The sequence below is a fragment of the Emydura macquarii genome, unplaced genomic scaffold, assembly GCF_026122565.2.
Source record: "Emydura macquarii macquarii isolate MOO-44397 ecotype Brisbane River unplaced genomic scaffold, CSIRO-AGI_Emac_v2 contig_691, whole genome shotgun sequence".
NCBI classification, from domain to species: Eukaryota; Metazoa; Chordata; order Testudines; family Chelidae; genus Emydura; species Emydura macquarii.
Genome location: NW_027130828.1, coordinates 8,567,704 through 8,580,465, shown reverse-complemented (window position 1 = coordinate 8,580,465; position 12,762 = coordinate 8,567,704). Strand labels below are relative to the sequence as shown.

General features: G+C 50.0%; 1 protein-coding gene across 1 annotated transcript; it reads right to left on the bottom strand.

The window, feature by feature from the left end:
- Positions 1 to 1,773: 1,773 nt before the first annotated feature.
- On the bottom strand, positions 1,774 to 11,635 carry GBGT1 (globoside alpha-1,3-N-acetylgalactosaminyltransferase 1 (FORS blood group)). Its single transcript, XM_067541887.1, has 6 exons — positions 11,361 to 11,635; positions 10,834 to 10,896; positions 8,629 to 8,679; positions 8,495 to 8,530; positions 6,183 to 6,317; positions 1,774 to 4,959 (listed from the first exon to the last, which is right to left on the bottom strand). The coding sequence occupies exons 1-6, from the start codon at positions 11,432 to 11,434 to the stop codon at positions 4,275 to 4,277; spliced, it is 1,044 nt and encodes a 347-aa protein (XP_067397988.1). The 5' UTR covers positions 11,435 to 11,635; the 3' UTR covers positions 1,774 to 4,274.
- Between the last annotated feature and the right edge of the window lie 1,127 nt (positions 11,636 to 12,762).

Sequence of the window (12,762 nt, the reverse complement as noted above, 5' to 3'; positions counted from 1 at the left end):
GTGATTTCCCCAAGGCCACCAGGGAGTCAGTTGCAGAACTGGGACTGGATTCCAAATTTAGTGCACCATGCCACACCGTCTCTTGTATTCGCCTTCGCCTCCAACAGAACATAGGCATTGTGGCTCTGTGTGAGCAGAATGGAAACTCAGCGGAAGAGGAGCATCATGGATAAAGGAGAAAGGTTGTTCTTACTCTCCTTGGCACTAGATGTCACTCCAGAGAAACACTCTAATTATAGTAACAGGGTCACTGCTGCACAGTGGAAACAATACATGTTTGAAAGGATTTGGACCTTGACAGTAAAATTTGCTTATGGCAAAACATTGCTACAAAGGTTGAGAACAAAATTCTTAATAAAAGGATTACTGGCATTCATTTAACTCTTGTTAAATTAATTCAACATAGAGAGAGAAAAAGTGAACCTTCCTGGTTGAAAGCTGCCTAGTTTTTGTGTTCAGTTAGGCTTAAACTCATTCTGCTTGAAACAAGATTGGTGTGAATTTGTAAATAAGCCTGAAAAAGATTAACTAAAATATCTATATTTGGGAGCTGATGAGGGGAAGGGGGAGAGTTACTGAGCTTTAAAAATCACACACTCAGTACACTCAGCCATCACCGCTTTCCCAAAGGATTTGCTCCTGCAGTCCTAGGTACAGATCCGATGGCAGGATCAGGCTCTCAGTGTGAAAGGAAGGCGGACTGATGTCATGCTCATCCCCCCTACCTTTCTGCCTCCAATTCCCAATCACCCCCCAAACCTGCCACCGCTGCTGTGGTCCTTCCCTCCCTCCCCCGCAGACCAATTCTCCGTGGGCCAGGATCTCGGGCCGTCATTTGCAGTGGCTGACCAGAGAAGAGAACCCAGCTCTCCCGCATCCCAACTCAGAGCCTTTGTCAGGGAAGAGTGCTGCCTGATTGGAATGATGGCATCTTAGACCCATTTTGCTTTGGTGTTTATGCTGGCCTGAGCTGCAGGGGAAAGGAGAATCGGGCCATTGTCTAATTACAGAGGCCACCTGGGGGAGCGGACAGAGGCAGGCAATGGCTGCCGTAGACAGACTCCATCTCTCCTCCCACCATCCAGAGGGTGAAAGCCACCTGCTAGTGCTAGGGGAAGGGAGCTTTCTTGGTGAGTCAGGGAGAGGTGACGGCAGAGGGCTGGTTCCTGTCAAAGGAGGAGCTCAGCCAGCATGATCTAATCCAGGCCCTTCTCCTCTCCCCCCCAGGGTGTGTGTCTGGCCCGTCACACAGCGCTGCTGCCTGGTTGCACAGGGACTCCCCAGCCACAGACTGCAAATTGCAGCGCCGTAGAGCACAATTCACTGAGCAGGCTGCGTGACAGGCGGTCGGCCCCAGGGAGATGCTGCGTTGTGTGGGCCTGCAAGGGATGACACGGCCCATGTCATAATACAGCTCAGACCCTCCACTATGCCATCTCGGGAGTGATTGTGGGCCTTTGATTTGGCTAGAGGATGGCTGGGAACCACCAGTTGGCAGCAGACTGGGAAGCAAAGCTGCAACCTCTCTCAGATACTTGGATAGACACCTTTAGCTGTGACTCCATAAACAGCTGTCACAGAAGTAGGTACTATTTCCTCCCCCTGGCACTGGGGCAAGGACTGCCTCTCTCTGTGTGTGGTGGGGATGGAGGGATGACTTGATCATGGTCCATAAACCTACATGGGGAGATTTCTGATAGCAAAGGGTATTTTAATGTAGCCAGACAAAGGCAAAACAAGATCCAAAGGCTGGAGGCTGAAGTAAGACACACATTTTGAACAGTCAGGGTAATTAATCAATGAAACAACTGACCAAGGGCAGTGATGGATTCAACTCAAAGTCTTCAAGTCAAAACTAGACACCCTTCTCAAAGATACCCTCTAGTTCAAGCACAAGTTATGGGCTTGACATAGGACTTCCTGGGTGTAATTCTAGGGCCTGTAGTATGCAGATCAGACTAGTTGAGCCCAGTGGTCCCTTCTGGCCTGATAACCTACGAATCCATATGCGTACAGTCCCCCAGAACAATGGAGGCCTGCGCTTGGTTGGGATCTCCAAGCACTACTGCAGTACAAATAATAAATAAATAAGAATAGACATAGCTCAGGGGGTGAGAGAAGAAGCGTATGGCTAAGGCTTGCAATAGGATGGGGGTTTTCCTTGGGCCTGCTGGTCCATGCAGAGCTTGGTTTTGAGGAAGGGACAAGGAGCACAATTCTCCCAGGTGGGCACCTTAACAGGAGATGAAAATATCTCTCTAAGATGTCCCTCACCTCAGCAGATTAGCACTAATGAAGAAAGTATAACAGGAGAACTCCGCCACTAGCAGCAATCTGGCCCAGTGTGTCCAACAGGCATTGATTCTTGGGGGTGGGAGGGGGTGTGGGGCAGTGTTTTTCATTGATGTCTGTACATTTTAGGGGCCTCCCGTTGGGCTTTCTGACTTGCACTGCAGCAGGTAAACGCCCACACTTACATACCTGAGTGGTAATCTGAGCCTGCAAACATGAGACTGGAATAGCCTAGTAAATCACTCATAGTGGGAAATTGGGCCCTAAATCTTTGAGCGCTTGATTCACTGCCATTTAGCAATTTCTGCTGCAAGAGCGGCCAGCTGCCTTTTCCCGGTTTCTCTCTCCCTCGCCTGCCAAATGAGCCTTTTTTGAACGGTTTCCTTGGAAACAGACAGCTTAGCCCTGTCACCTCTGTCTCGCCCATCCTTGCTTTCCACTGCAGGAGCAGTGCTGTGCTCCATCATTCCTTACTGTTCCCCGTGGTCTCTCTATCTGCTCCCATTAAATGAGCATGGCAAAGACATGCATTACTCTGTGGTCGCATGCCTCAGGAGCTATTTGGAAGATGTTCATGGCACATGCTTCAGCAGGGTGCGTAGCAGCAGAGCCTTAGCTAGGCAGCCACCATTGCATGTGATTGGTGCTTTCCTGCATTTGTATTTCTCTTGTTCCAGAGGAAGAGTTGGGTTCTGAGGCTCGACAGTTCTCATGTCAAACAACCTTAGCCTGCCTCTACCTCCTGTCCCATTCCTCTGAGTGGCACCTGAAGGTTATTCATCTGGAGAAGGGAGCCCCAGAGTAGAATCTGCAATTTCACTACAGTATTTCATTAATAAGAACTGAAATTAACCTATTTGCTACAAGCATATTAAATGTTACTGTCCCGTTCCAGCTACCCAGCAGCTTCCAGCCAATTTGTTTCACATCGCTTAGGAAAGCTGGAATGGACTGAACAATGGGCTATGTGCCTGGACACCTCTGCACCAGATTTTCTTTGTCAGAGAAGACTGAATGATCCACAGAGACATGAAAGTTAAAAGGTTCAGATTTTTTGGCTTTGGACAAATGCATGCAGAAGTTCAGACACTGGCTTGAGCTGTATCAGATCTGTTCAGATCTCTTGGGTCTGCAAAACTGGGCTGGATATGAGGAACATAGGAAATGCCAGACAGAATAAGATCATTTTTCTGTCTCGTTGAGTATCCTGTCTCTGACAGTGGTTAGAACCAGCTGCTTCAGAGGAAGGTGCAATAACCCCTGCAGTAGGCAGCTAGAGGAAATCCTCCTCTCAGGAAAAGCTTCCTTAAGCCCCCATGCATTAGAGGTTGGTTTATGTCCTGAGCTATGAGGGTTTATATTCTTTCCTTGTTTATTCTTTTAAATTTTTATTATAATTGTGGAGGTTCTCCTTATCCAGATTAACATCCACTCTTTTTTTGAATCCTGTTAAATTCTTGGTCTCGACAATAACTTGTGGCAAGGAGTCCCCCAGGCTAATATGAGTTGAGCCTTGCTTAGGGTATTAGACACTTTTGGAGCATGAAAAACCAACCATGAAAGATTACTGCATCTTTCCATGCAGGGCTGAGATTTAAACAGATTCATTTTATTGCCCAGTCTCACACCAAAGTAGATTTTAAGTGGTTGTTTTTAACCAGCACACAAGGGATTCTAAGCTTTGGTATAATTTGGCAAAAGGACACCATTCAAGAGAAGGCAGCAGCCATATTTACAGGGACAGGAATCAAATAGATCCTTTCCCCTAGTCACCATGGTTGTGGCATCATCATACCATTCTCAAGCACCTGACACCATCCCTGAGCTGAAAGAACCACCTGTCCTTCCCAGTGATAGCTCCCACAATCCGTGCACAGAGGGGAGCCAAAACACTGACTAGGACACTGCACTGGCAGCAAATCAAGGGCCTGATTGCATGGTGAAAGGGAGAGGGCTAGACAACTCCAAGAGGGCCTAATCCATCAATCCCTTATCTCCCTGTAGTTCTTATTCACCGTTGAGAAGCGTATCAGGTGCACCTCAGGTGGCTGGGGCTTAGTGTCATCCCATATGTACTCCGGGGAGAGAAGCTTTGAAGGCTTGTGGGAAAAGAAGTGCCTGTTGACATGGCTCTCCTCCTGCCAAGCTGCCATGATCCCATTGGCTTTGTCTGCCAGGATGGTCATGTGGCAGGCCTTGGTGAACTCGTACACCTGTTTGACCAGCCCTCCAAAGACAGCCCCTCCATAGTAGAAGTCCCCCTGGCTGTCAGGGATGAAGGCTGCGGAAGAGCTCCGCCTCTCATAAGGGAATTGGCTGCGATGGACTTTGTAGTAGCCAGGGTGTATGGCAGCTACCATCTCACCCAAGGTCTCCACCCCCCATGGGTTGTGGAACACCATGTCGACGTCCAGGCAGAAGAGGTAGTTCACCTCCCGGTGGCTCACGTCTGCGATGTGCCTGTTTATTGCCTCCATCCTGCGCATGGAAATCTCCTGCCAGTGAGAGTATTTTTTGACAGGGACGATGCTGAGGCTCCGGCCGGACTGCAGCTGGACTCTGGGAATTGCCTGGGGTTCGTTAGAGAAGATGTAGTAGTTCACCCGATAGCCCTTCATGAAGTACTTCTCTGCCGATTCAATGAAACGACCCACAAATCTGGTGTACCTGTGCAGACATCCATGGCCCAGGTTACTGAGGTCTTTAATACACTCTGATGTGGTAGAAAGAGCTTTGCCAAGATACTGCTATAACAATGGGTACATATTACAAGCACAATAGGTTGGAATAGCACTAGATTAGTTGAAGGCAGAGAGACAAAGAACATGCCTTGGCCAGTCAACTACCTGAAATAAACTAGAAATCCCATAGTGTACCCCAGCTCTTGCTAGTTCTCACAGAGAACCTGGGTTGGACTTTTCAAATTGCTGAGTGTGCTTCTCTGTTGCCTTACAGCTTGTGTGGCCATTTAGGGTTTGTCTACACTACCCTCAGAGATGTAACTGCAGCCTGGGTAGAGATACGTGAGCGAGCTTTAATCTAGCTAGCTCAGGTCCCAACACAGGGAAGCTGCAGCAGCACAGGTTGCAGGATTCACTGGCCAAGCAGCCAGGCTCCTTGTAGCTGTGCCATTGTAGTGCCATAGTGTAGATGCTTTCTACCTCACCAGACAGCTGTAGCTAGGTTGAGAGAAGTATTCTTCCATCGACCTAGCTGGAGCTACACGGTGGGTTAGTTTGGCCTAGCTACTGTGCTTAGGGGTGCGATTCACACTCCCGAGACCCATAGCTAGGCTGACCTAACTTTTAAGTATAGATCAGGCCTGACAGCTATGCTGACAGGTGCCGGTTGTGTGGACCCGGTCTAAGTCTCTCTCCAGAGGAGGTGTGGTATTGGACTTGCACAGGTGATATGCAGCAGGACTGACAGGCAGTAACAGAACTTTACTGTACTGAACCTGCTTGATCTGTGGGGAGGCAGCATGGTCTAGTGGCTAGAGCAGTGGATGGGGACCCAGAAGACCTGGCTCTGTCACTAGACTGCTGCATGATCTTGGGCACTTCCCTACTGTCTGCCTCAGTTTACTCTTCTGTAAACTAGGGCTACGGGTGTAAAGCATAAGGTGTTTTATGATCTCCTGAGGACAAGTGCTACCTAAGAGCTAGGTATTGATGATGATGATGCCTATTTCTACTGATTCCACTAGTCCAGGCTCTAGCCAGTGTCATTGCTACCACAGTTGCTACCAACCGGCTCTGAGGCCCTTACTTTTACAAGGAGAAATTTGTTAAAGATTAAATTTGCATGCTGGGGACAGTGCTGGCTGGGGAGCGGTGTGAGGAGGCAAGCATGTTGCCCCACAAACCAGAGCGGTTGAGCGACTCACTTACTTTCCAATGGCAAAGGCGGTCACCCCTATGGTGAGGTTCAATGGCTTGTAGGCACTGTCCAAGATTTCAGAGTTGAAAGTTCCATCCCAAACAATGGGAGCCAGCCAAGGCGTGAGAGTCAGCACGTCCTTGCGCCTGAAAGAAGAGAAGAAGGGTGGGGAAAAAACAAAACAAACAGTTTCCTTTGGTCTGAGTCAGTGTAGTTATGAAAGAGACACTGGATAATGCATGGGTGAAATCAATAGCTAACCCTTCAAGTTCCAACACGAATTTTCTCTCGCAGCAGCCTGGAGGTTTCATAACGATAGGATTCTCTCCAGCTCCTTCCATCACCTCGCAGCAGGATCCATCAGACCCTGACTTTCTGCTCCTGGGGTGAAATCCAGTCCTGTGCAGAGGGGCTAGCAAGAGGCCCACACCCACTTATGTCCCGCTTAAGCCATGGGATCTCTGCACAGGGCCACTGAACGCCACACACGCTCTTCTTATATTTGCTGCAGGCCTGATACAGTTTGCTGCATCACTAAAATTACAACAAAACTACCCTGTTGCCATGGCTATTAAAAGACGATTTGTGGTGTGGCACTGTATTATCCCAGCCTGGAAAGATAGTTTTAATATGTTGGATGATAACTGATGTTTTCATATCTGGTCCAGCATTCGGACATGTAACAAAGCTATGGGAAATCCATACCCTCCTGCACCTGGGCAGAGTCAGCATTGCACGCACATGCAGCAGAGACCTGTTACACCTGACTGCAGTAATGCTCTTTCGTTTTTATCCTTCTTCCTGCACTAACAGCTGTTTGCAAGGGCTCTGGAGTGTTTAAATGAGATTTGTTTTATGATGCTTGTCTGGCTCTGGGCTGTCCAGAATCTTCTCCAGACTAGGCTCCACAACTATTTGTTGCTGAGATGCCTTGTTTGGCCACATTTTGGGACTATGGCAATATGGCGCTGCCTCCCGGCTCTCACCTTCCAGCCAAGATCCCCAAGGCCACTGAGGGCACGTAAGGAAACTGTGGGGAATAGCTTGGTGGCTGATGTTGTTTTACATTGTTAGCTCAGCTGCAGCAGATTCAGTCTGATTGGACATAATGTTTGAGGAGCCTTCAATGTGACTTCCTTGTATGTTATGAGAGCGTCTAGCAATATCTAGACAAAAAATTCTGGAACTGATGTGGGAGAAGGAACAGAATTTGGTTTTGTTTGTAGAAAACACATTCATTTAACCATGGTCCTCTCTTTCCAGATCCGTTATGAGATCTTATTTTTGGACACCATGGGAGTAAGTTGATGCCTTTATCAGATGAGATGTTCTTTCATTTCAAAGGGCCTCACTGAATCTCTCTGGGTGACTCATTCCCCATGGTATTTATATATACAGTGTAGCATGTATGACCACTAATTAGCTCCCCCTCAAAGTCATTTCACACCAAAAGCTGCTACAAAATACAACACAATAGACCTGATTCTCCCCTCATTTACACCAATATAACTCCACTGACTTCACTGCAGTTCCTCTCAATTTACACCACTGAGTGGAGGAGAATTAGGCCCAAGATGTCCTATCAAAACAGCAATGGAGATGCAAACATGGATGGATACACACACACACACACACACACACACACACACACACACACACGTTATGTGTTAAAATGGTGGCTAATGAAGGGAACTTACTAGAAGCATCAGACATACTGCACACGCTGGGCCCACTCCCGCAATGGTGCTAAGCACCCTCAGCTCCCCGCTGCAGGCAGAGGAAGATTAGTGACTGCATTTTTCAATCTGGCAAGTAATCACTATGGAAAAGCATTGCAAGGGTCCTTCCAAATCCTAGTGATGTAACGAAAGGGAATTGAAGCTTCCTCTTTTGGTCTTATACTGCTGCCCATTGCTACAATATCCTGAGTGCCTAACTAGTCATTCCTTATTGGCTAATGAGGGAGGATTAAAAGAGAATAAAGCCAAAGACACCAAACACTAAAATCCCATAAATTTAGGGCTGAGACACATCCATCCATACGTTTTCATGAGGCTGTATTCTGTTACCCTTACTCATGCTGAGTAGCACCATACTCCACAAGCAGTCTCATTGACTTCAATTGGCTTACTCGTAGGGTAAGATGCTGTTCAGTGTGATTAAGGGTATTGCAAGCTGACCCTTCATCTCAAAGGTCTGATCTTGAGAGATGCTGAGCACCCCAAATTGAAGTCAGTGGTGCTACTCGCATCAGTTGGGGGGGAGGGGGAGGAGGGAAGGAGCAGAAGGTCGCAGAGTCAGGCTGTCCTGGGAGTAAACTTACTTTTGATCCAGTGATCTTGGCTGAGGATAAAATAGCCTGCAATGGAGAACAAATATCCATTGAATAACTGATGACCAGGCCTGGAGGAGATGAAAACATTCCAAAGGGGAGAAATTAAAAAGACTGGTGCTTACTGGTGAAAAAGCTGGACAGGCTTCTCTTCTGCATATTGTAGTTTCATGGAGCTGCATGAGAGGAAGAAAAGAGGGAAAGGTCTGTGATCGGTCATTGCACCAAAATGCTTTTCAAAGCACAAGCCTTGGTTGCTCCATCCTACCCCCCATGCTGCATTGCCTAGTGGCAGGCTGCATGCATTAGCTCCTAGGTAATGCTTCAAGAGCAGTTAGAGAAGCAACTCTTAAAATGGCACCTCGCTACACAACTCCATGGTGTGGGAGAGATGAGGAACTTTCAGGGAATCATTTACAGCATCCAGATTCTCTGGAGAATCAGGAGAAGGCTAGCGCCCCAAGGCAATAAGCCAATGGAATGAGCCAAGAAATTGCCAGAGTACACTGCACATCAGCTACACCGCCACAACGTGCTCCCCACGTGGGGGCTGGCTATGCTGGCTCTGTACTCACTGGGGCACCCCCATTACTGGAGGCATTTTTAGCTGGGGAGATACAAGGGTCTGTGATGTAAAGGAGGAGAATTGGGCCAGGGAATCGAAGTCAAACTCTCATGCAGTCACACATACACAAGCATTCCCCTGAAGCCTCCTTGGAATGCTAGCTGTGCTACTCAGAGGGGCTAAGGCTCCCAGTCACATCTGCTGACCAAAGGCCATTGGTACTCCTCTTAGAACCAGAACAGCTACAGGAGCGCGAATACTGGCTTCTCTGCACCGATAACCCTGACAGCAAAGTTCCAGTTCTTTATTACTGGGGAGAACATAAAGGGCAGGAAGAATCCAGCTTAGTTTCCAGATCCCAGCAGCAGGGGGCAGTTACACAAAGTCAAAGCTAAATTCTAACCTATAATGGAGGGAAGAAAAACCAGAGAACTCTAGATTCTGATCAGTGCTGACTCTAGGTCCTACTCAGGCTGGGAGGAGCTGCAGGAAAATTCCACTGGCACAGGAGCTGCACAGGGCCGACGTACAGAGCCTTACGCTACCTTCTGCCCCACTGCAGGCCCCCTGGCATGCCCACAGCACCCAGCAGTTTAACAGGAATTCCAGGCTGCTGTGTAGGCCACAGACAGCCAGGAGGAGGCTGCCATAAACTAGAGTCCCCAGGGCTGCTCTAATTTATGTCAGGGGCATTCTGGCCCCTGCAGCTGCCCAGAATAAGGGTGCACCAGGACAGTTCATAGCCACCTTTGCCCTGCCTTCTCCCCCATGGGCTGTATCCTCTAGGCTTCGCAGGAGACGCAGCACAGAACCACCCCCTATATTTCTGATAATTGACATATCACTCCTTAACAGCAACTGCCCTGCGCTAGCACAGCTTTAATGGTGACGTGGTCAGTTCCTTGCACTGCTGTACCCAGCATAAAATCTATTTAAAAAGCAGCCCGGGATGATTTCCAGCATCACTAAGCCACAAATTCACAGCCTACTTGGATTTCGTTAGCTGAAGCCAAGATGCATGCCCCTCGGTTTGCTTTAACTTCCACCACCAGCTGCACTAGATTTGTTGAAAGGTAACATGGGCAGTTGCTGAGCTCATACAGCAGGCTAGCTCTTTTTGTAGCCTTTCAGAACTGCTTGATTTCGAAGAGAATCTTTCATATCACGGTCATATGCACATATACACCAAATTGCTTTACAGAGCCAAACAACAGTTATGGAGTGTACAAAAAAATACTAGCGGGAAAGCAAGAGATGAGGAACTACAAACCCTTCTACGGAGACGGCAGTGTGCGTGTGTGAAATCCTGGCCCAACTGAAATCAATGGCAAACTTCTACTGACCTCAACAGGGTCAGGATTTCACCCATGCTTTTCTAATGGGGCATCATGAATCCTGGATTCCAGTTCCACGTGCCACTGACCTGCTGTGTGAATGTAGGCAAGTGCCTTCACTTCTCTGTGCTTGCTGTTTCCCCTTAATTTCCTCCCACACGTGTTTTGGGCTTAAGTCGTGGTTACAAAATACTATGAGATCCTAAGATGAAAGCTGCTAGAGAGCTGCAAGGTATCATTATTTTATTAAAACAAATATAAATATAAATGATTTATTATTAATTATCATAATCATTTAATGGCCATTCCCTAAGGTCTTTCGGAGCCTTAGAAAAATACATACTAAACCAACTGCCCTTAACATAAGCAAGAGCTGCAGCTTCTGGAATGCTGGTCCATGCGGTTAGGGACACATCAGACCGGATACTTACAAGGTTTCTGGGCAAGGAAGGTAGTAGGGAAGGTAGTGGACGGTCCCATTCCAGAGAGTCAGCCTGTAAGCAATAGGAGAAGCCATGAAAAGCGAGGAAGGCATTTTCCAGCACTCGCGAGGGTGTTGCAAGGCTCGCTCAGAATCCCACACCGAGATGGAGAAGAGCCGCGTGGTTCTCCAGCCAGGTCACCGGCTGCTGAAGAACACAGCGGTCTCTCCGGCTGTCGACGCTTTGGACTAGAACTGGCTACAGTTCAGAGGGGAGAGGACAGCCGTGGACGGCTGGTGTCCAGCAGAACCCAGCTTTGAAATGCGGGGTGAGGATTATGGCTATCCTCACCCGCACGCTTTGCAGAAGAGCCCTTGAAACACGCACCGCGGGGGACGCAGCCCCTCGGGGCGGGGCGGGGCGCGGCAGCAGCTACCGTAGCAGGGCCGGGAAGACCCGCAAAGTAGCGCTAGCAAGAACGAGACACCGGGCCTCAGCCCCGCTCCGGGGGGTTTGTGAGCCGCGCAGGCACTCACCAGATCAAGCCGGGGACGATGACGGTGAGCAGGCCGATGACGAGAAGAGACTTCCCCGCTCTCCGGCACGGCATGGCTCCTGGAGCGGGGCGAAACGAGGCGAAGGCTCATGGCCGGCAGCGCTCAGCGAGGCCGCGGGCTCCGAACCCGCCCCAGAGACCCCGCCGAGCCGGGACGCAGGAAACGCCGCGCGGCTCCTTCCATCGCCCGGCGCTGAGCCAGCTGACTCAGCGGGGCCCGGCAAGGAAACAAGAGCTTCCGGTCACGTGAGCGGAAGCCGGAAGTTCAGGAAAAAAAGTGACCGGCCCGATACATTTAAGCCGCCCGACGCTCCAGTTGCCATGGTTGCGTCAGCGGCGCGTTGGTAGCAGCTTCTTCCGGCCACGTGAGCGGAAGCCGGAAGTTGGGGAAAGGTGACCGGGCCGAGAAATTCAAGCTGCCGAATGGCGGCCGGCTCCAGTTGCCATGGCAGCAAGTGAAGCGGAGTGTCGGCCGCAGAAGCAACCAATCGGGCGGGCCGGCTTTCAAAGTGGGCGGGCCGTAGCGATGCCCTAATGCGGCCTCTCTGCAAGTGGGCGCCCAGGCGGGGGTGGACGGCAGCAGGCTGGGGGGCCGCTTTGTCTGAGAGCTCCCTGAGCTGGATGAGATAAACCGCGCTACGGCCACAGGGGCTGGCCGGTTCTGGAAGGACTGGGGGGGAGGTGACTCCTTCCTGATCACTGCCGCCCGTTTCCTTCTGCCCTGAAGCCTGGGGGTTAAGAGCCCGCCTGACTCCATTCTGGCCTGGCCAAGCCACGTGTTCGCCTACCGCTCTGACCCCCTCCTTGAGACGTGCTAAGCACGGGGCCGTGACACCAGCTGCTAGACACAGCCCCTGGGGTCCCCACGGTAGAATGTAGAGACCGACTCCCACCGGCTCAGCGCTGTCCGTGGACGACAGAAGGATCTCAGCCCGCGGACAGGCGAGATGAAGGCACGTTGGGGTCTGTCATAGTCGCGGTAACACACCCTGTAACGTGGAACAGACGAGAGCCATGACAAACACTAGATCATATCAGGGGTCTCTTTCAAGGGGCCTCTGGATCCGTCACACAGCCCTGAGTCACTCCTTAATAGGCTGGAGGGTCCCATAGGGGGCAATACAGGGCACTTCCCTCCAGTTTGGCAGGCCAGCATGCTGCTATCAGCACCCAGCACCTGCTGGTGCAGAGAACAAGGACTGGAGACCGAAGGCTGCTCCAGACAATCACCCTGCCCTACACAGTGTGCTGCCCCCTTCTACTAGACAGTGTGCAGCCTGTGCACATTAACAGTTCCTTTACATAGGTGCTGGTTTATACAATTACGTGTGAGGCCCAGAGGTCAGGGGACACAGAGCCCCCTGAAGTCTGGTCCACACAAA

Bases quoted from the DNA above. Each gene is read 5' to 3' on its own strand.
- GBGT1 (XM_067541887.1), bottom strand. From the start codon at position 11,434: ATGCCGTGCCGGAGAGCGGGGAAGTCTCTTCTCGTCATCGGCCTGCTC. The intron at 10,897-11,360 runs GTGAGTGCCTGC...TATTGCTTACAG, and splicing joins ATCGTCCCCGGCTTGATCTG to GCTGACTCTCTGGAATGGGA. The intron at 8,531-8,628 runs GTAAGCACCAGT...TCTCCATTGCAG, and splicing joins CCTGTCCAGCTTTTTCACCA to GCTATTTTATCCTCAGCCAA.